Source organism: Rhincodon typus, chromosome 19, assembly GCF_021869965.1.
Source record: "Rhincodon typus isolate 14 chromosome 19, sRhiTyp1.1, whole genome shotgun sequence".
NCBI lineage: Eukaryota > Metazoa > Chordata > Chondrichthyes > Orectolobiformes > Rhincodontidae > Rhincodon > Rhincodon typus.
In genome coordinates, this window is record NC_063350.1 from 51,487,004 (window position 1) to 51,509,981 (window position 22,978).

Consider the following 22,978-nt stretch of genomic DNA (forward strand, 5'->3'; position numbering starts at 1 on the left):
AGCAGCACTAGGTTAAATATCAGACTAGATTATGTGCCTAAACCCCGAGATAGAAATGGCAACATCAACAAGTGCGCCAATAAGACACAGTAAGGATGTTACAATCTTCCTTAACATTCCTAGATAAGACTGAAAATTAGGTGGAGTACCCGAATTCAGAAACCCTTGCTGAAAGTGTGTTCCATTGTTTGGCTACTCTGTCAGAGTGTCTGGATGCAATCACTAGAAATGGTGACATGCAGAAAAGGGCTACATGTAACTGTAGAATCACAGCTCAGAAGCTGGTTGAAAGCAGAGAAGGAAACAAACAAGAACGTCAAAAGTGCATAGCAGTTCCAATTTTTATTTACTACCAGTAAACTAGCAACAACATAACTATTAGTAATTTCTTTATATGACTAATGCGTTACCCAAAAAAAAGAAAAATGGACAGGATTCAATGATATTGTAGATCACCAATAATGTAAGACTTAGTTAAAATGAAAGCAATACCTATTCTAGACTACAAGATTAACTGATTTAAAACATCTCAAAATAATAGATAACTAAATGGGAGTGTAGATATTGCACATAAATACTGACTGAACAAGTAACACTGGTCATTAACTGACAGCAAGTGTAGAGTCAACATTCACCTTTAAACTATTTATTGTTTAAGTAATTAAAAGGTGTAATGTAATACAGAACAAATACTATTTTCCTTCACTAATTTGCTCTTCAGCTCAGGCAAATTCAACACTATGATGTAAAGTTCCATACAGACTCTTTGGTCTCGTAAACCTTGTCATTAAATTAAGCAAGATCTCACAATGAATGTTACAACTGTATTTCACCACATTAGAAGGGACATGTATCAAATGTGGTACTACCTTATCCTCACCATTTGTAACTTTCCAGTAATGGTCACCAGACAGAATCAGGATGGAGAACCCTACCCAAGTATCTTCTTTCTTATGTTAAGCACAATGCTCCTATCACAATTGAACAAACTTGACTCATATCAGAAAATAAAAAGGACCTCATATTCTGTACCCCTGTGACATTTCTCCAAATGTCACGCTGGTCAACTTACCAGATACTTGAACTGAAATAAACGCTGCACTGAACTGGAGGCACTTTTGTGCATTAGGCTCGCAGCAATTAGGACCTGCAGAGAAGCATTTATCCAAGTTATAGCTATGTAACATGCCAGTCGTTCCAGAGGTTTCATGCTACAACACAACAGCAGAAAACAGATACAGGATGAGAACAGAATTTTATTTCTGCTAAGATGCCCCTGAATGAATAGTCTATCAACATTCATCTTATGGCTTATGTAGACAGGGTAGATGCTGGAGTTGATTGTTTGACCCTTTTGGAATAAGAATCCATTGACAGTAAGTCAATTACAAAGGTTATCGCAATGATATCGGTCATCAGAAATACAAAAGTTCAGCTTTAGTCAAAAATATGAAATGAAAGGACTGGAAGTTATAATTGATGATCTTTAGCAATACCAGCCCCTATTTTAAAGCCCCTTCTAAATGATGGAGACATATGTTTGACTTAGGAGACTAAAATGGCTTTAAGTGCATCCATGACTGTAGAAAGCAAGGATAATTTTTTTGAATTGCAATTGTGGGACAACGTTTGAAAACACACAAAACAATGCTGAAGTTTCCCATATGACAAAATATTTATATCTTCATAGTCCAGGAATATAGATGAACAAAAGCAGATGGATTACAAACAATTACAAATAAGTGAAGGTCAACAAGCTGGGAACCTTCATACAAACCAAGTACTGCTTTAGCAGATGGCAAACCAATACTTCAGAATTAATTCAGTTACCCCCTCAGGCCAAAAGTTTGGGAAATGACAAAAAGGGAGCGTACAGAGCTAGATGGAAGAACTTCATTTTCTACAATGCTTCCCATCTTCTTCTCTGTACCAGGATTCTTGCCCCCACCTTCTCATACTTTAGGTGCACGAATCAATCAGTGCTGGATCTTCTATACCAGAACCTGGCCCTATAGTCATCACTGCAGGTCATGAAACCAGGATTGGTAGGAGAGTGCACAATACAACGAACAATATTGTTGTGTCCAAGAGACAGGAGGTTCTTGCGTTCAGCCGTACGCGAGTCCCAGCAGCAAAGACTTATTGTTCTTTCATCAGGGAGAAGCACATAATCTTCAGTATGGTTAAAGACAGCCTGGGTGCGATGTGTCTGTCTGCCACTCAATCCCGCTCCTAAATGGGAGGAAAGAAAACACAAATTCGAAGACTTGTCAATACTTGTTAATCTTTTATTTCATCTTTTTTCCTTTAGTTGTAAGTAATATACTACATTGTCAGTTAGTTATCCACCATCCTTATTTGTGAATTACAACAAAATTTAAACTTCCCTCACCATATTGCACGGAACTAGCAATTTAAGATAAAGGCAATTTGGTTGAAAGCAACTCAATATATTCATTATAAAGAATAAGGAATGCAGTAAATGTATAGGACTGACTATTCAGGACAGAGGATTCCAAGTTCAATCCTGAGTCTGTGTGAACTTGTCACCACAACTGACCATTATCCTAAACCAAAGGTCCAAATTAAATGACTTGGTTCCCCTCCTCAGTATTGATTGCCAGTCCTGGGCAAAGGCAATTATAATGTAATCGACCAGGAACGCTCTGGACATTTAGATATTAACAGCTTATTGCAATCTATCTAATGCTATCCCTGTGAAACTAACCCCAGCCGCCTGTCTGAATGTATCTTAATCCTTCAAGTATTGTTTTAGCCTAAAATAAAACCCAATCATATATTCAGGGATAAAAAGTAAACTATTTGACTATTTCGGTGAATAATTGATGAATAAGTATGTAATGTCTTCCTTCCTCTCCGTCCTATATCCACAAAACAGCTTCTACTTTTGGCTTTTCTAATGACACAATGTGGAGCAGGGGAACTGAGGAAGTTCCAAGGTGAATTCTTGGTCTGTGAAACTTAATTTAATGGGATAAATGTAATTGTTACAAATAAGATCATTGAAGGGAAAACCAGCCCATTCTCAACTGCATTGCAGGAATTGCTGCTGAGAACACTAGGTGAAGACAAGGCCACTTCAACTGTAATTTCTCCACTTCTTTTGAAAAATTCAATGGACTTTTCAATAGTCCTTGTCTAGATTTGCACATGAAGAATGCAGGGGTTGTCTCACAGGTAGTTGCAGAGCCACATGCAACCTCAAGAAGCCTGCTAATCCAGTGCTTGAAGCCCAGAAAATTCAGTTTTATTTGATCCCCAAGATGCAAATTTCTTATTCACTGTATTGGCTAGTTTAAATTTCACAAGGCTGGAGGCATTGAGAAGACTGCCTTTAGGAGTTTTGCACCTCTGACAGGTAAATCCTTAGTCAAACCACCAAAATCAGCAACTTTGAGCGGTAAATGAAATTAAAATTTGCAAACATTCCCCAAACTCCACGGTAAGTTGCATGGCGGACCAAAATAAAAGCTGACACTGAGGAACTTCAGTTTCTATGAAACTGTAACTTGGTAATTTGGAAGTGAATAGGGGAAAACTGGCGACAAAAATAAACTTTTTGATCTTTTGGTGATTTCTGAAAAACCTCAACTTTTAACACCACCATTGAAAACAGGATGACTGGGTTGGCTGTGTAACACAGTAGAAAAGAATTTGAAAACAATTTTAACTTGATAGTGAACAATTCTAATTCAATGTTTCTAGTTTACTGCCTCACAATGCAAGATTGACTCAGTATACGTCTCCAGTGTGCAATTCACCACATAGAACACACCATATTCTAGTTTGCACCAAGTTAGTTGATTACAGCTTTTAAGTCTTGGAGTTAAATTAGTAGGGAACTTCCGCCAGTAAGGAGATTCAATTAATTTCAGTGCCCAGGTCTGGGGATGATGACATCACCTAGTGATCCTAACTTCTGATCCAGCGATCCCTGCTCAAAGTGAATATCAACTGACATTTGCTGAGAACAGTATCAGCTTTGGCGTGAAGTCTCACGCCTTAAACTCAGTGCTTTTAGACAAAGAATAGTCAATTAGGTAAAGCACTAGGATGTGACTGGTGTCTATAAACATAGCCCAGCAAACGATTTCAGGAATGGGGAAGCAGAGGACGAATAGGGCAGCACAGTGCCACAGTGGTTAGCACTGCTGCCTCACAGCGCCAGGGACCCGGGTTCAATTCCAGCCTCGGGCGACTGTCTGTGTGGAGTTTGCACATTCTCCCTGTGTCTGCGTCGGTTTCCTCCGGGTGCTCTGGTTTCCTCCCACAGTCCAAAGATGTGCAGGTTAGGCGGATTGGCCATGCTAAATTGCCCATAGTGTTCAGGGAGGTGTAGATTAGGTGGGTTATAGGGGGATGGGTCTGGGTGGAATGCTCCGAGGTTCGGTGTGGACTTGTTGGGCCGAAGGGCCTGTTTCCACACTGTAGGGATTCTATGATATAAAGACAAGACAGCAGGTGAATGTGAATTTGCAAAGCATTTTGTTTCTTGGTTGACAACGAGTAAGAACGGTTATTATCTGAACCAAACTTCATATTAGATTTTCTTAATGCTCCATTCCAAAGTTCCTGTGATGACAGGAGAAAGAAGAAGCAAAGCTCAATTGCTGTACAACATTGGTATGACCACTAGAAACTAGCAGGTGTATGGTGCAAAAGGAAACTTTTCCTTGCCTCACAGATGGGCAGCTGTACAGAGTATCGAAACCCAGACTGAACCTAGATTTTCTGACTTGTCTAATTTAAAGAAACTCAAAATTGCATAGAAAATGCACGTCTTGTGTAAATGTGAGCAGAACACAAAGTGCAAAAGCATGACTTCATTTTAGTGACAATGATACACACCATTTGGACTTCTTTCTTTTGTAGAGCTCTCAATTTGTAAATTTCCTTTGTAATTTCAAAGATTTGCAATCTATCCACATTCCAAGAGTTCCTCAATATCTGAAAGCTCAATGACATTTTAAGTGTGGAATTGTGAAAAGTTCAAAGCTACCAATTTTCACTGTTGATGGAAAAGTAGATAAAATAGGACAGTATTTCCTAGGGAAAAAACTTTTAAATTCCAGTATTCCACATAATGAAAATTTAAATTGACTATTTGGACACATTCCTCTTTATACTGTGTAAATAAGAAAATGCTTTCTGATTTCAAGAAAAATAATGATGAAATTTCAGCATGCATTTTTTTAAAACGTTGGCAAATTTCCTTGTTTCCCATGTGATAATATTCAGTCAGGCTTAATTAAAGGAAGGACTTGCACTTGTTTAGTGTCTTTTTGACTAAAAATTCTCCTCGAGAACTATTTAATCAATTCATTTTGTGTAGTCATTACTTCATTGAAGTGAAATGCAGAAATCAATTTATATGCAAAATTTTAAAAACTATAGTGGAATGCATGACTAGTTTGTATTTATCATGTTTAAGGGATAAATATTAGACAGGACACGAGAAGAAATTCTTGCTCTTGTTTTCATAATGCCACACTATTTTCTACACCCACCTGTGAGGGCACACATTATGCTGGTTTAAAATCTCATCTGAAAAGCAATACCCGGATTATGTCTCTAGAGTGACTCTTGAACCTGTGATCCGATGACAGAGAATACATGAAATTTGCTTGTTATGCAATTTCTGTACATGGCCTTGAGGATCCGGACATCTCCAAAGGGCATATATGTCTTGTATCACAACTACAACCTTCCTGCATTCCAGCTTGCCCGAAACCATAATGTCCATATCTTGTTCTATAGCAAATAACACCATCCACCAATGATTTCTGTTCTCTCTGACCTTCATTGGCTTAATTCCCTGAAGTCAAAATTTAAAAATTCTCCTTTATGTTTAATTTCCTTCATCATCCTGTTCTGCTCCATTTTGGTAAATCTCAAGTTATAATCCTGCCGAATTCCTTTCACTCCAAGACCCATGTATCCCTCCAGCCCTTTACTCCATCACTGCTGGCAATGCACTCAGCTGCTCCTGCAGGAACCTCTTTGTCTTAGGATTTCCCTCACCATTTTTTATTATCCTTAAAAACCATATCTTTAACAATATATGAACACACATCATCATATCTCCTCAAGTTGAATGTCAATTTCCAGAATATACTTGTGAAAAACATTGGGTCTTCTTAACTATATTAAAAGACATTACACAAATGCAAGCTGTTTTAGTGACAATTAAATACATCTAGACATTGCCATTCCCATATTTACTACCACAAGCACAACATGAAATTCCCCAGAGGTGGAAGGGGATCGCCTATGGCTCATTCATTTGCTGTTATATCTTTACGTTTAATACCGCTGAATGAATTTCCCTTTTCGTTAAATTGTATTTTTATTAAAAAACTCATTTCCTTCCCCTTTTCTCTTCCCTATTTGTCACAATTTCCTTCCTCATTTTCTGTTTTCTTTCCAACTTTTCTGATCATTTTTATAAATTCTATACCTTTGCATATTCAACCTTCAGGCTGCCACTTTTCATTATAATCCTATAGAATGGTAGATTCTTGAACAGTCCTTCGAAAGACATTGGCCACATGTTGATGTGAGTTGCTGTAGTGTATAAGTGGGCTTCCTCAAACTCCAAGCACCAACCAGTTTACAGTGTGAAAAAACTGAAACATTTACCAGAGCTACCTGTGCAGCTTCCCCATCAGCAGGTGCCAAAACAAAAACATCTTTACTGCTTTACTTGGATCTGTGCAATATTGCTAATCACCAAAGTCAGTCAGTACAGACTGACAAAAACATTTATGCTCACTTGTCACTGCCAAAAATTTTCAATCTTCCTCATTCAAAGGCAAATATTATGTTAGCATAAGATTCCCAAGTGACTGGCGTACCTCTAATACTTTCGAATTATTTGTAACTTTTCAAATGTATCAAACAGCACAGCTGAGCTAAATCCCGTGACAATAACACGTAAAGAATTTCCAGCAGTGGAGTCTCTCCAGTAATCAACAGTAGAAAAAGTGCTCGGCATTTCTGCTTCTGGTGAAGAGACCATTTCAAACACAATTGATTCGCTTCCTGGCTGAGATCAGAGATGCCAAAACCTTCCTGATCTTTATGGCTCAGAACCATATTGGAAATTGCACTCATACAATAAGCCATCAGTTAGCTTGCTAACAATATTTTTCTTGTCACATTTTTGTCATTTTTTGTGTCTGGAAATTCGTGTCTTACAAACTTGTGGTGTTTTTTGAGGATGCGACCATGAAGATAGTTGAGGACAGTGGGGTAGACATTATCTACATGGACTTTTTTGTTTGCAGTTAGTGCGGGTAGCTTTATTGCATCCTAGATTTGGTTTGCAAACCACAGTTTTCATATAAAGTGTTGCAGGCTGGGCCCTTTGGTGATGTTCTAACCAAATGATGAATTGTTATGGTGTAATCAATTCAAGTTAGAGTGACGATCAAGAAATGATTAGGAAATAACATGACTCTGCTATGAAATGAGATAAGCTCAAAACAAAATTGACAGTGTTGTTCATTTTAAAAATGTTCTAAATGATTCTCTAATACTGCATGATCTCAGTTTATCAACAAATAAGGCAAAAACACCAAGGGTAGTCTTTTCCAAATCTCAACATCTACAGAATTCATACACTACAAAATAGCAACTAAAAAGAAACAAGGATAAACAGAATTGCATTTGGATTTCATGAACTAGATTACCTTAAATGATTGGCTGCGGATGCCCCAGTGGCTGTATTTTTAATTTTCCTCATTTGAAAAATGACTGCAAACTAGACATCTATTACCATAATCAATAAGCACGTGACTATTTAAGATACATAATATTAGTGATGTATTGCTCAAATACCACTGCAGAAAGCAACCAACAATACCACTGCAAAAACAATGGCAGCCCATTCAAATTTTGAAAATGAACACAAAAGGATGGAATCTATTATTTGTTCTTCCCTTTTGTTTAGTGTAACGGAATTGAATAAAATTCACATCACTTTATCTTATGGTGTCCAAAAAGAAAATAAATGTGACATGTAGTGTCACAGTACAGATTCTAAAGTTCAAAACCACAGTAATTTACAAAAAACCATAAAAGCATCAGGTGCTCACATTCAAGAATTTGAGAAAACTAACACCAGGCTTCAATGAAACAGCTTCTTTCAGCACACAAATTATAGATTATAGAGTCATACAGAATGGAAACAGTCCCTTCGGTCCAACTTATCCATGCCAACCAAGTTTTCCATATTAATCTACTCCCAGTTGTCTGGGTTTGGCCCATATCCCTCTAAACATTTCCTATTCATATACCTGTCCAAATGCCTTTTTAATGTTATAACAGGACCTGCATTTACCACTTCCTTTGGCAGTTTATTCCGTATACAAACCATCCTCTACGTGAAAAAGTTGCCCTTCAGATTCCTTTTAAATCTTTCTCTTCGCACCTTAAAATTATGTCCTCTAATTTTGAACTCCCCAACCCTACGGAAAAGACTTTTGCTATTCATCTTATCTATAAATCTATAATTAATTTTTAATTAATTAAGGTCATCCCTTAACCTCCTACCCTTTAGTGAAACAAGTCCCAGCTTATCCAGCCTCTCCTTGTAAACTCAAATCCTCCAGTCCCAGTAACTTCCTTGTAAATCTTTTCTGTATCCTCTCCAATTTAATAATATCCTTTCTTTAATAAGGCAACCAGAACTGTACAGTGTCCTCACTAATGTTCTGTACAACCACAACATGACGTCCCAACTCCTATACTCAAAGGTAATGAAGGCAAGGGTGCCAAATGCCTTCTTTGCCACTTCTGTCTGCTGGTGTCAAAATTTTCAATGAACTACGTACCTGAACATCTAGGACTCTGTTCTACAACACTCCCCAGAGTCCTATCATTAATTGTGCTAGTCCTCCTTTGTTCATCTTACCAAACTGCAACACCTGCAACATCTAAATCAAACTCCATCTGCCATTGGTCGGTCCATTGGCCAGTCCATTGGCCCAATTGATCAAGATCCCATTATACCCTTAGATAATCTTCGTCACTGTCTACTATACCAACAATTTTGGTGTCATCTGCAAACTTACTAACCGTGCTTCTTATATTCTCATCCAAATCGTTTATATAAAAGAAAAACAACAATAGACCCAGCATTAATCTCTGCAGAACTCTGCTGGTCATAGGCCTCCAGTCCAAAAACAACGCTCTACCACCACTCTCTGTCTCCTACCATCAAGCCATTTTTGCATCCAATTGGCAAGCTCTCCCAAAACCCCATGTCATCTAACTTTGTTAGCCAGTCTACCATGCAAAACCTTGTCAAAGGTTTTACTAAAGTCCATGTAGATAATGTCTACCACTCTGCCCTCAACTATCTTCTTGGTCACATCATCAAAAAGCACAATAAGGTTTGCAAGACACGAGTTCCCACACACAAAGCCATGCTGACTATTCTTAATCAATCCTTGCCTCTCCAAATCCTGTCTCTGAATCCCCTCCAACAACGCCAGACTCGCTGGTCTATAGTTCCCAGGCTTCTCCTGGCAACCTTTCATAAACAAAAGTGCAACATTAGCCACCCTCAAGTCTTCCTGCACATCACCCATGGCTGCAGATGATACAAATATCTTTGGTAGGGGCCCCACAATTTCTTTCCTAGCTTCCCAAAATGTCCTAGTACACATTTGAGCAGGTCTCAGAGAGTTATCCACCTTTATGCTCTTTAAGACTGCCTGCACCTCCTTTTCTGTAAAGTGTACAGCCTCTTTTAAAACGTTTCAGCTGAATTTACAGAAAAATAGCATTTTAAAACTGAATGGGTGTACTTTATGCACACTTGTGTACTACAGTCTCATCTATGAAACTATGATAAACTCTACACATGGGGATGAATAGAAAATTGGACAAGTAAGATTAGAACAAAGTAACAATTTTATGTATAATCTCTTAAGACATCTTGAAAATACTCAATAGAACTCTGTATTGGAACTCACACTGCATTGCTAACAGGTAAGGAGAGTAATATTCAGTGTGCTTAGGCTTCTCAGACACCACGTTCCATCAGGATTTTCCAGAATCTTAGTCTATTTATTAGACCATTCTTAATATCTCTTCCTCTCCTCCCACTTCAGTTCAAACACTGGAATCAATACCTAGCATTAGTTATTCCCAGTCTACTGTCTTCTCTTTTACCCTTTCTAGTCTCAGGTCATAAAAAGCAGTATGACTAAATTCAATTACACGCACTAGCATGCAAGAAATAAAAACAAACACAGAAGGTAGCCTTCTGTCCTCAAAGGCATCATGTATTCAAGGTGACCTAGCCATAGTTAAAATTTCAGTCCACAACTGAATTTTGATTAGCTTTTCTTACCTGTGTATTTAACCATTGTACGGCCAGTTGATATTTCCCACAGTTTCACAATAGAATCCTTTCCACTTGACAAAACATACTTCGAATTTCGTGAGAACATAATGGAGCACACCTCTGCACCATCATGTGCTTTTTCATAGGTTGTGATGCAGCGATTTGATACCCCATCCCACAGCTTAATGTTGCCATCTTTGCTGCATGTCACGTACATGTTGGCACTGGGATTGTAGCTCACAGCACAGACAGCATCTGTGTGCTGATCACGGGGATTGCTTGACACAAAACACTGGAAGGTATTGACATCATACAATCGCAGAGTGGGGTGCTGTGTTCCCACTAGAATGTAGTCTCCGGAAGGGTGAAAGGAGATGGAGCGGAGCATTTCTGCTTCCTAAAAACATATAAAAAATAAGTTGCAGAGATAATGATAATTAATTTCCCCCTTTGTTTCCTGCCGATGCCACAAAGAAAAATTGAGTCAGACTGCCTTCTCCTAATCATTATCAGTGACTCTGTGAGAAAAGTGTACACAGCTGAGGATAGGGTGCATTTGGTTGTAATGCTCACAGCTCATCAGACTAAAGAGTCAACAATGGGAACTGGCCATGCAGACAGGTACTGGAATGCTTCCATCATCTGTGAAACCAAACTTCAAAAATTCAATGGTCTGGGAAGTGAAAAGAGACAACTATCAGTCTAACTTCAATGCTAGTAAAGCTTCTAGAAACAATTATTCAGGAAGGAATCAGAAGAAAAAGATGGGTTAATTAGGAACAGTCAGCATGGATTTCTAAAGGGAAAATCACGTTTAACTAACTTGCTGGAGTTTTTTTGAAGAGGTGACAGAAGGGTCATTGAGGGTAACGCTGTTGATGTGATATACATAGTTTTCCAAAAGGCGTATGATATGCTGCCATATAACAAACTTGTGAAGAAAGACATAGGTGATGGTATAAAAGAGACAGTAACAATGTAGATACAAAATTGGTTGAGTGATAGGAAACGGACAGCAATGGTCAAGACATTTTTCAGGCTGGAGGAAGGTTTGAAGTGGAGTTCCCCAGAGGTCAACATTGGACCCTTGCTTTTCTTGATGTATACTAATAAACTGGATTTTGATGCGCAGATGACAATTTCACAGTTTGCAGAAGACACAAGAATTGAAACATATGTAAACTGTGAGGACAGTATGGAACTCCGAAAGGACATTGACAAGTGGTGGAGTAAATGGATGGGTGGCAGATGAGGTTCAATGCAGAAAGTGTGAGGTGATGCACTTTGGTAGGAAGAACCGTGAACAATAATACAAATTAGGGAGCACAATTCTAAAGGGAGTGCAGGAGCATTGGGATCTAGGTGTAAAGGGCATTGGATGATTACTTATAGAGTCATACAGCACAGAAACAGACCCTTCGTTCTAACTTGTCCACACCAAACATACATCCCAATCTGATCTAGTCCCATTTGCCAGCATTTGGTCCATATCCCTGTAAACTCTTCCTATTCATATACCCATCCAGATGCCTTTTAAATGTTGTATTTAAACCCATCTCCATCAATTCCTCTGGCAGCTCATTCCATACATGCACCAACCTCTGCTTGAAAAAGTTACTTGGATAGAACTACCATGCAAATGAATAGAGAAAAGGCAGTAGATTGGTACAAGATAATGATGCTTATTGAGAAACTGGTGCAGGCACTATGCACTAAATGGCCTCCTTCTGCACCATAATAATGCTGAAATTCTGTAAACAAAAGGAAATTTGATAAGAGTGTGGAAATGTCGATAAGATTATCATCTGGGTGTTAAGAAAAAAAATATGTATTTATATGGCATCAGAAATTTCAAAGTGCAGATTATATTTGAGGTGCAGTCACTGCTGTCAGATAGGCTGTTTTGGGTATACTAATGCACTACAAATAGAATATGATTAAGTAGCCAGATACCATGTTTTTTGCAGTGTAGGATAAGCAAAGAAGATTGGTCAGGAATGTGGGATAAAGCCATGCCATGGGACTTTTAACTTCTGTCTGAGCAAGCAGACAGGACCTCAAATTAATAAAAGGCTGTGTTTTAAACAGTACAGTGCTGCCTCACAATTGCAGTGGGGTGGGAATCTACAATACATGTTTAGGTCCACAGCTGAGCTTGAACACATACTTTTAAATCAATAATATCATCAAATGACCCACAAATTTTGATTTCTAACCTGAAGGTACTTGAATGCTCTTTTGGCAGAAGGCTTGGAATAGTCAAAAAGTTTCAGTGTGTAGTCTTTTGAACCTGATGCCAGTATCTGTTCTGTGGGATGGAAAGCAAGGCAGGTAACCTCATCTACGTGATCATACAGCGTGCGAATTACAGGATGGTTTTCCATATTCTGTTGTGCTGTCTCATTCATCATCACCTGTGTAAAACAATAATTAAAATTTATTGCAAATAACTTGACTTTTCTATTGCTGTCGACCAACATATGTTAGCAACAGTGACTTCACTTGTTTAGTTCTTGTCTCTTAATTTAATATAAATTAAAACTGGATAAAATGACATCATTCAGCCACACTGAGACCAGGAAATAGTTAGAACAGTCATGAACAGTGAATAAACAGATTCTGAGCAAATTAATTTGTTTTTAACAGGACAAATCTATTTTGTGCACACTGCTTTTGGTCAGAGTGCCCCCTTGCTGCTTTTAAAGTGCAGTACAGAGAGTTTCACAATAGTGTGTAGCTTGCAGAAGTAAAATAACCACTTCTTAAACGATTGTTTAACTTGAAAGATGCAAACATCTGTTCATCAATACATCTGCAAAGATTGCTTTAATTATTTCTAATGCTACCAGAGACCTCCCAATGCCACGGAGCTGAGAGTTAACAGCTTTGGGAGAAAAAAATCGGATAAAATAATCGGATTAAATTCTTGCAAAACACTTGTGATCATTTTACTGCTGTACCTCAATGGGCATGGCACTCTTTGCTAACATCCTCTCTGTATCCAGAATCTTGATAGATGCATCAGCAGACCCTGTAGCAATCAGCTGTCCATCCCGGCTATAGGTGGCAACACGGCATGGCCCTTTGTGTGATGTTACATAGCATGTCTCATACTCAGCGGCCTCTGGGGACATAGTCTGAACATCAGCATCAAATTCCATGTCAATGCCTGTACCAGGAGCCACAGTGTCTGACCGTCCAATAGCATACTGAACAGTGTTGTCGTCATTTTCCATCCCTGTAAGTAACAATCATTCTTGAATAAAAGAGGCAAAGGAAACTTAACCAAAGTTGGTTTACAGCTAAAGCAAAATAAAATTTAAAGCGTGAACTTAGAATGTCAATACATAGTTCAGAATTACAACTTAGAATTTTCTGAACTCTCATAAAAGATCTATTCAGTCCTCCTCTCTTTCCCAATCTCTAGCACTTCTGTTGATAGGTTGGCCATGTATCACTGATTCGCATTGGTATAAGTGTAAATATTTTCCAATCACCCTGCTCAGAGATGTTATGAGACATCTCTGGAGCAGATGCGACTCGAACCCAGGCCTCTTAGCTCAAAGGTAGGGGCACTGCCACTGCGCTAAAACAGCCCACCTGGTGTAAATGTAATTCATGCTCCAAAATCTGTGCTGGGTTGGTGCCTATTTAAAGACTTTTTTTTTTAAAAACAGAAATTAACAACTCAAAATACCTTTAACATAATAACATACCTCAAATGTGCCACCAAACCATGTAGAAATACAGGAATAGGTGTCCACAAACTTCATCAGAGGTAAGTATTAAGAAGTATTCTAAAGGTTGCAAGAGAGGGTTTTATGGGTAGGGAAGCTTGAGAGACTTAAAGAGGGAATTACAGAGCTTACAAGCCAGATGAAGACACCCCAATGGTACAGCAATTAAAATCAGAAATGTACAAGACACTAAAATTGGAGAAGAGTTGGAGATGAGGAAGAGATAACAGAGATTGCAAGAATATAGAAATGGGATATTTGAAAACAAGCTATTAGGAACGTGTCTGTCTTTAATCCTTCCAAAATGTGATCATCATTATATATGTTCTATAATATGAGTAGTTCAGTAAGTAACTAAACCACACTTAAGAACATAAGAAATACGAGCAGCAGTAGGCCAATCAGCCCCTCAAGGTTACCATGCCATTCAAAAGATCATATCAGTTCTGCCCTAGGCCTCAACACTCCTTTCATATCAGCTCAGCATAGCCATTAACTCGCTGATATTTCAAAAATCTGCCTCTTAAAATATTTGCACTGACCTAGCCTCCTTAACTCTCTGTGCTAGAGAATTCCTGACATTCACTACCCTCTGAGAGAAGAAATTCTTTTGCATCTCAGTTTTAAATAAATGTCCCTTATTCTGTAATTATGTCCCCTAGTTGAAATCCCCCCAATAGTGGAAACAACTTCTCAACTGTCAAGCCCCTTTAGAAAATCTCATTATGTTTCAATAATTTCAGCTCTCTTACTACTAAACTCTTAATGAATATCCAATTTAGCTGTCTTGACAAGTCAACCACGTTATCCCAGGAATCAGCCTAATGACTTTCTTTCACACTGCCTTCAATGCCAATACGTTATTTCTTAAATAAGGGGACCAAAACTGCATGCAGTACCAGTACAATGTACAGTTGTAACAAGACTTCCCCATGTATAGACACCAATCTTCTAGCAAGAAAGGCCAAAATTCCATTTGTCATCTTAATTACTTGCTGCAACTGCATGCTAACCTTCTGTGTTGCATGCACAAGATCATACATTTCCTCGTGCTGCACTTTTTTTTGAGTCAATTTAAATAATAGTCTGCCTTTTGATTCTTCCTACCAACGAGCATGATTTCACACTTTTCTAATTTCAATTCCATCTTCCAAGTTTCTGCCGATTCACTCAATCTACCTACATTTTCCAGTTGATTCCTTAAGTTCTCATCAGGACATACCATCCCACCCATTTTTGTATAATCAGCCAATCTGCATGCATTACATGCTGCCATAACCTCCAAATTATTAACACGGATAATAAATAATTGAGGCCCTAGGACTGATCCTGGTGGCATTCCACAAGTTACATCTTTCCAAAATGGAAAAGACCCATTAGTACCAACTTTCTGTGCACTAACCAATCCTCAATCCATGCTAATACATTAACCCCAAAACTGTGACCTTCTATTTCGCCTGTAGCCTTTTATGTGGCATCTTATCAAATGCCTTTTGGAAATCCAAATACACTATATCTACTAGTTCCCCTTTATCAACTCTGCTTGTTTTATCATCAAAGAACTCTTGAGTATTTTGTCAAACATGACTTCCCTTGCATAAAACCATGCCGAATCTGTTTGAGTATGTTAAGATTTTTCTGAATTATCTGCTATTTCTTCCTCAAGAACGGACTTGAGCATTTTTCCAACAAGAGATGCCGGCCTAACTGGCCTATAGTTTTCTACTTTATGTCTCCTTCCTTCATTAACTAGGATATCAAACTGACCATTTTCCAATTCGATGGAACACTCCTGGAATCCGAGTTCTGGAATATTTTGATTAATGTCCCCACTATCTCTCCCGCAGGTCATCAGATCCTTATGACTTGTTAGCCTTCAGTCTCATTAGTTTGTCAAATAATTTGTCCAAGGTGATAAGATTATTACAACATCTTTCTTTATTACTTATCTGATATCTTTGGATTCTTTATAGTGTTCTTGACCATGGTCATCCTGGAGACTGATACAAAATGCTAGTTTAATTTATCTGCCATTTCCCTGTTCTCCCTTATCAATTTCTCAGTCACATCCTTCCAGGGTCCTACACTCACTTTTAGCTACTTTTTTAATCATATACCAGTAGAAGCTCTTGCTATTTGTTTACACATTTCTTATCAAATTTCTTTCACAATCAATTTCTGCCTTTTTATTAGAGTTTTAGTAATCTGCCGTTGGTTCCAAAACTAAAATCCCAATTCTCTGGCCTACCACTAATTTTCACTGCTTTGTACACTTTAGTGTTTGTTTGGATATTCTCCTTGACTGCCTTTATTAACCACCAGATGGTTTATCCTTCTCACTGAGTTATTCTTTTGATCTAAAAAATATTTTGCTGAATGTTGTGAAATATTTGCTTAAATGTCTGCCACTACTCATCTACTGACAATCCCCGGATTCTTATTTTCCCAGGCTGCTTTGGACAAGAATTTTCTTCGTGCCTCTGTAATTGTCCGTATTTTAAGTTGAGGAAACTGGTTTGAGACAACAGTTGCTTTCCCTCACACTTTATGAAATTCTACCCTGTTATGATTGCTAACCCATAGAATCTTATCACGTTACACATTACTATATCTAAAATAGCCTGAACCTTGGTCATTTGTATAATGCACTGCTCTAAAAAAAATGTGACCCTTGGCCATCTGATCTGTCCAGTCAATATGCAGATTAAAATTACCCATGACAGTTGGAGTGCCCTCCATTATTTCCTGATTTGTACTTTGTTCAACAATGAAGCATGTCTTCAGAGGCCAACAGACAACTCCAATCCGTGATTTCTTTCCCTGGCAATGCAATATTGCCACCAAAATCAATTACACATCATAACCTATTGCACCTGTATCACTACTCACCACTGCAGTGATGCCTTCCTTTATTAGTTACCCTGCCTTCTTTACTTTTTTGTTTATTTTTTCCAGAATGTTGAAAATCCTTGAGTATTGAACTACCAGTCCTGATCACCTTACAACCATGTCTCCATAATAGCTATCAAGCCAATTAAATAAGTTCTACTTGCGCCATCAACTCATCTATCTTGTTACAAATGCTCAGTGCATTCAGATAAACAGCCTTAAGCTTTGACATTTTACCATCAATATTTATTCTGGTTTTCATTTCAGCTTCACTTTTTTTTTTACATTTTCTGCCCATTTCTGCCAAATTCTAGTTGTACATTCATCAGGACACCAATCCCAGCATCGTTCAAATGAAGCCTTTCCCAATTCTCTAACCCCAGTACTGGTGCCCTAAATGGAACCCATTTCTGCCACACTAGTCCTTAAGCCACGCATATGCATCTCTAATCTTACTTATCCTGTGCCAAGCTACACGAGACTCAAATTATCGCACTGTGACTTTGAATATATTGCTAAGTTTGATAATTTCAAACTCTACTCTTTAATCAAAACCAAAACAACTGCGGATGCTGTAAATCAGGAACAAAAACAGAAGTTGCTGCAGAAGCTCAGCAGGTCTAGCAGCACCTGTGAAGAAAAACCAGAGTTAACGTTTCAGGTCTGGTGACCCTTCCTCAGAACACTTCTCTTTAATCATCTAATAAACCAAACTTTGAAACATGACAAGCACAGCACATTATGAACTACCTTCATTTTTAGATTTAGATTTTAGATTTTAGATTTTATTGTACTCCTGTACTTGAGTACACGTGACAGTGAAAAGTGTATATTTTCGCCACATGGCGCCATCTTAGATACTAAAGTACATCGGTACAAAGCAATAACAGGAACAAGAGTTAAAAAGTTAAGCATTACTTTGTAGGAGAAAAATAAAGAAATAGGTTACAGTCTATATTAAAATCTTTCATAGTTTAAACTAGGAAAATAAAGGAATAAGTTAAAAGTTCAACAGGCTTTGATGAGTCCCCCGTTTATCTCTCTTTGAAGTTCTTGAAGCTGCGCCACAGATAAACCTACTGCGCCACAGATACCGCTGCTTCTCCGATCTCCCCCCGTGCCTCAGGAACATGCCCTGGCAGGATCCACTCACGTGCTGAGCCGAGACACTGCCATAAGTCACCGAGACACTGAACGCCATACCACCAAGACACCAGGCCGGGACCCACCACGAGTCACCGATAGACCAGGTTGAGAGCCACCGAGACCCCAGGCTGGGACCCCCCTATTAGCTGCCAAGAGACCAGGCTGCGAGACACCGGGAGACCAGGCCAGGATCTGCCATGAGACGCCAAGACACCAAGCTGAGAGCTGCCATACCATCAAAAGAACAGGCCTGGGACCTGCCACAAGCCACCTGGAAACCAGGCTGGAACCCACCAAGAGACCAAAGGGGAACAAAAGAGAAGGAAAGAGACAGAGGAGTGGAGGAGTTCCAATTGGAGCATCCTACACCACCGCCATCTTGACCATAAGTATGACCATGATCGTGGATCCCAAGAGAAATGAAGCTTTCAGCATTCAAGCATAAAACTGGCCACTTTTAGGTGCTGTCTTGACTTTAGACAAAGATAGGATTGGACTTAACCAAAATGCCCTCCAGTTACTGACTTTCAACATTTAAGCTTACACTCGAAGGTTAGCTACCTGGACAAGTCATCTGGATGCTATGTGACAGTACTCAGTGAGGAGCCAACAGGAGAGATCATAAAATATTTTAAAGCTCAGTTGTAAGTGGGCTAATAACACAAATTACTTACCAAGCTTTGCAAGATGCAATAATTGCTCGGAGGGAGAGCAAACTGATGGTGGCTTGATCTCATTGATCAGGTTTGATGCAATGTTCATGTATCCATCATATAGCAGCTGGCCAATAATGAGTCGGTAAAGGTGCTGCCGATCTTTTAGAGTAACTTTAGGTCGAAACATTTCTCAAGAGTTTCTCTTTTGTATGATTATTCTGGAGGATTAAAAACATATTAAAATGAGTTTACAACAAACAATATAACCAAGCATGATGTGATCATCAAAACAAAACCTACTTCCATATCCTACACACTTTTAATTATATGCTGCTCATCTTAAAACACTGACCACACATCCAGTGTAACTTGGGAATTCTAGCTAAGATTTCTGTCCCTAATCTCGAGAAGCCCTACTGCAGAACCTCCAGTGCTATTTCAGTTGATATCAGGTAACACTGTACAAACAGTGAAAAAGAATCTAGCATCCAGCGTTCTGAAGAATCCTTCAAAGGGAGGCAAAGGCCTAGTGATATTATTGCTAGCCTATTAATGCAGAGACCCAGGTAATGCTCTGGGCACCTGAGTTCAAATCCTACTATGGCAGATGGTGGAATTTGAATTTAACAAAAATCTGGAATTAAGAGTCGAATGATGATCATGAAACCTTTGTCAACAGAGGTTTATAGAATCATGAGGGACATAGATAAGGTGAATACCAAAGTCTTTTCCCTAGAGTGGGGCTGTTCAAAACGAGGGGACATATATGTAAGGTGAGGAGAAAGATTTAAAAAGGACCTGAGAGGCAACTTTTTCCACACACAGAGGGTCGTTTGCATGTGGAATGAACTTCCAAAGGAAGTGGTGGATCAGCTATGTTTACAATATGTAAAAGACATCTGGACAAGTACATGAATAGGAAAGGTTTAGGAGGGCTATGGGCCAAACACAGGCAATTGGGACTAGTTTAGTTTTGGAAACTTGTTTGGTATGGACAAGTTGGACCAAGGGTCTGTTTCTGTGCTGTATGACTCTATGACTCCATTGAAAACCCATCTGGCTCACTGCTGTCTTTTATTCAGGGAAGTAAACTATCATTGTTACTTGGTCTCGCCTACCTGTGACTCCAGACCCACAGCAATGTGGCTGACTCTTAACTGCCCTCTGAGCAATTTGGGATGGGCAATAAACACTGGCCTAGCCAGCAATAACCACATCCTGTGAATGAAACAAACTCAATGGATTTCTGAATCTCAGAACTGCATTATAATCCCATGAGTATACAACTGCGTTGTGTTTGTCCATAAGGCTTTTTGAATACACACATTTTCTGCACGTTCAACATAAAACACCAAAAAAAAGGCATGCACTGAAAGTTGCCAATCAACAGCAATTTTAATGCAACAATACTAGATTTGTGTTACCTAAAGAGGCTGCAGCATTTTCACAGCTCAAATCACAGGATAAATATGAATTTGTAAATAATGCCCATATGAAGTTCCTGATGTTAATCTTAAACTTGCATAATTAGAATTCATGATCCATTGTCCTATCTTGCAAATTAGTTTAAAGTATTCCATTCTGTTGTTGTCCTATGTTACATTCTAGATTCACCACTCAAATCACCCCCTTTTCAGTCGACAGTTTTCCAGTACTTCCCCACACCGTAGTCATTAGCGACTGGTTTAATGGCTTACTCCATATCAACTTGTTTCTGGCTGCACTTCTTGACAGATTTAACTTGTGTTCAGTGGACTTTAAAATCCCATTATTATCTTTTCAGTGCCATGCCATTTTGTTTGAAGAGATCACTTCTTCCTGCCTCTTCTCCACTGTGGACATGATTCACTGACCTCATTTCCTCTGGAGACCTGGTACTCCAAACCCACACAGCATGCTCCTATCTTCTTTCCAAAATCTACAAACAGGACTGACCTGGCAAATCCATCAGATAAACCTGTTCCTGTCCCACTGAACTTATTTCTTAACTTGATTCTATTTCTCTCCACTTGCCCAATCTCTTCCCACCTACATTTGTGGTTCTTCTGACACTTTCCACAATTCCCAGTTTCCTAGACCCAGTCACCTCCTCCTCTCCATGAACGTGCAATCCCTCTACATCTCCATTCCTCACCAAGACGGTATGGAGTCTCCACTTCTTCCTTGATAGAAGGCCTGAACAGTCCCCTGAACAATCCACATCACCCTCTGACTGGCTGAGCTTGTTCTCATTTTGAACAATTTCTCCTTCAACTCACTCCAATAACTTTTGTAAGCGGCAGGTGTTGCCTGATATGTTTAGCTTGTAACCACACTGTACAATCTCAAATTTATGTGAAACTGTATGCGTTTTCAATTCCCTCCCTTTTCTCAATCTTACCTGGTCCATGTCTGAATCATCCCCTCCTTGACTTCTTGACTATCCCCTTCGTTTATGGGCATAGGCTAATATCGGACTCCCACAGTTCCCTTGACTGTACTTTCTCACATCTTATTTCCTGCACGGAGTCGATTCCATTGTCTCAGTTTCTCAACAACAGTTTTTCAAATGATACAAGCTTTGACAGGGTGCTTATGACAGGCCTTCCTTTATCCTTAACTGACAATACCCCACGCAGCCACCATGGTTGGCAAGAAAACATCCTCAGTCATGTCTGACCCATTTCCCATACTTCAGTGCTTTTCCTCCTTCCCAGACCAAATGTCAGGAAGCTCCCACCCTTTCTCACTTTACCAGTCTCTGCTTTTAAAGACCATTCTCCACCATTACCACCACCTTCAAATAGGATGCCATCACTAAACACATCTTCCCATCCTCCTTTCTGTCAGCATTAAGCAGGGACCGATTATGTTGCAACACCATGATCTTCATTATTCTCAACACTTCCTTAGCCCCAGTGCATCCTCCCACACAATCGCAGAGACTTGCCCCTTTACCTCCTTCCTCCTCTTTGTCCAAGGACTCAAGCACAGCTTCCAGTCAAAACAGGAATTTACTTGTACTTCTTTCAATCATGCCTACCATACTCATTGGTCACATTACAGTCTCCTCTACACTGGCAAGACGAAACAGTCTGGGTGACCACTTTGCAGAACACCTCCGCTCAATCAACTAGATAACTCTGACCTTCTAGGGACTTGCCATCTCAATACACCATCTTGCTCTCGTGGTAAGATTTCTGTCAGGCCTGCTGCAGTGCTCCAGCTAAGCCAAACACAATTTGGAGGACTAACACCTCATTTTCTCCTTAGGCACACTGCAGCCTTCAAGACAAATGCTTGCTTGTGGCAGTTGATTTACAAGCCCAAACAGTGCATATGGCCATGGTATTATCATCAATGCAACAGACACATGTAAGCATTTCCACCAATCTTACAGAATAACAATTTGGAGTGGAATTTTGCTTTAAAATCCTTTGATCCCTGACCAGTTGTGCCAGTCATTTCAATACTTTAAACAAAAATGTGCATAAGCTGAAGCCGAATACCCAATCTTAGCATGAAACAGCATTCCTTTTATCAGGGACTAAGTGACAACCTTGGATACTATGGTTTGAGGTTTGCTTTTGTAAGCGGCAGGTGTTGCCTGATATGTTTAGCTTGTAACCACACTGTACAATCTCAAATTTATGCAATATACTTGAAACGAATCAGAAAGGTTTAGAATGCTAGCAAATGAGACTAGGTCAGATTGGGACATCTGATCGGCGCAGACAAGTTGAACTAAGGGTCTGTTTCCATGCTATATGATTCTATGCATACAGTACAAACGAGTGGCATGGGTAGCTCAGTGGTTAGCACTGCAACCTCACAGCGCCAGGGACCTGGGTTCAATTCCACTCTGGGGTGACTGTGTGTGGAGTTTGTACATTCTCCCAGTGTCTGCATGGCTTTCCTCCAAGTGCTCCAGTTTCCTCCCAAAGCCCAAAGATGTGCAGGTTAGATGGATTGGCCATGCTAAATTGCCCATAGCGTCTAGGGGTGTGCAGGCTAGGAAGATTAGCCATGGAAAGCCCAGGTTATGGGGGATAGTGTTGAGGGTGTGTCTGGGTGGGACGCTCTTCAGAGGGTCAATGTGGGCTCAACTGGTTGAATGGCCTGCTCCCACACTGTGGGGATGCCATGATTCAACAATGAGTTCAAAAATTTCAGAGAATGAACTCTGTACTCCATTT

At 39.4% G+C, this 22,978-nt stretch overlaps 1 protein-coding gene across 5 annotated transcripts in view; it reads right to left on the minus strand.

Moving 5' to 3' along the window:
- Positions 1–323: 323 nt before the first annotated feature.
- Positions 324–22,978, minus strand: part of cstf1 (cleavage stimulation factor, 3' pre-RNA, subunit 1) — a 37,930-nt gene continuing 15,275 nt past the window's right edge. For all 5 annotated transcript variants that reach the window (XM_048608143.1, XM_048608145.1, XM_048608144.1 and 2 more), the window contains exons 2-6: positions 18,822–19,021; positions 13,336–13,613; positions 12,592–12,789; positions 10,382–10,772; positions 324–2,232 (exon numbers count right to left, since the gene is read on the minus strand). In XM_048608143.1, the coding sequence (XP_048464100.1) occupies positions 1,973–2,232; positions 10,382–10,772; positions 12,592–12,789; positions 13,336–13,613; positions 18,822–18,990 (1,296 nt within the window). In that variant the 5' untranslated portion in view covers positions 18,991–19,021 and the 3' untranslated portion in view covers positions 324–1,972. The remainder of the gene's footprint in view (positions 2,233–10,381; positions 10,773–12,591; positions 12,790–13,335; positions 13,614–18,821; positions 19,022–22,978) is intronic.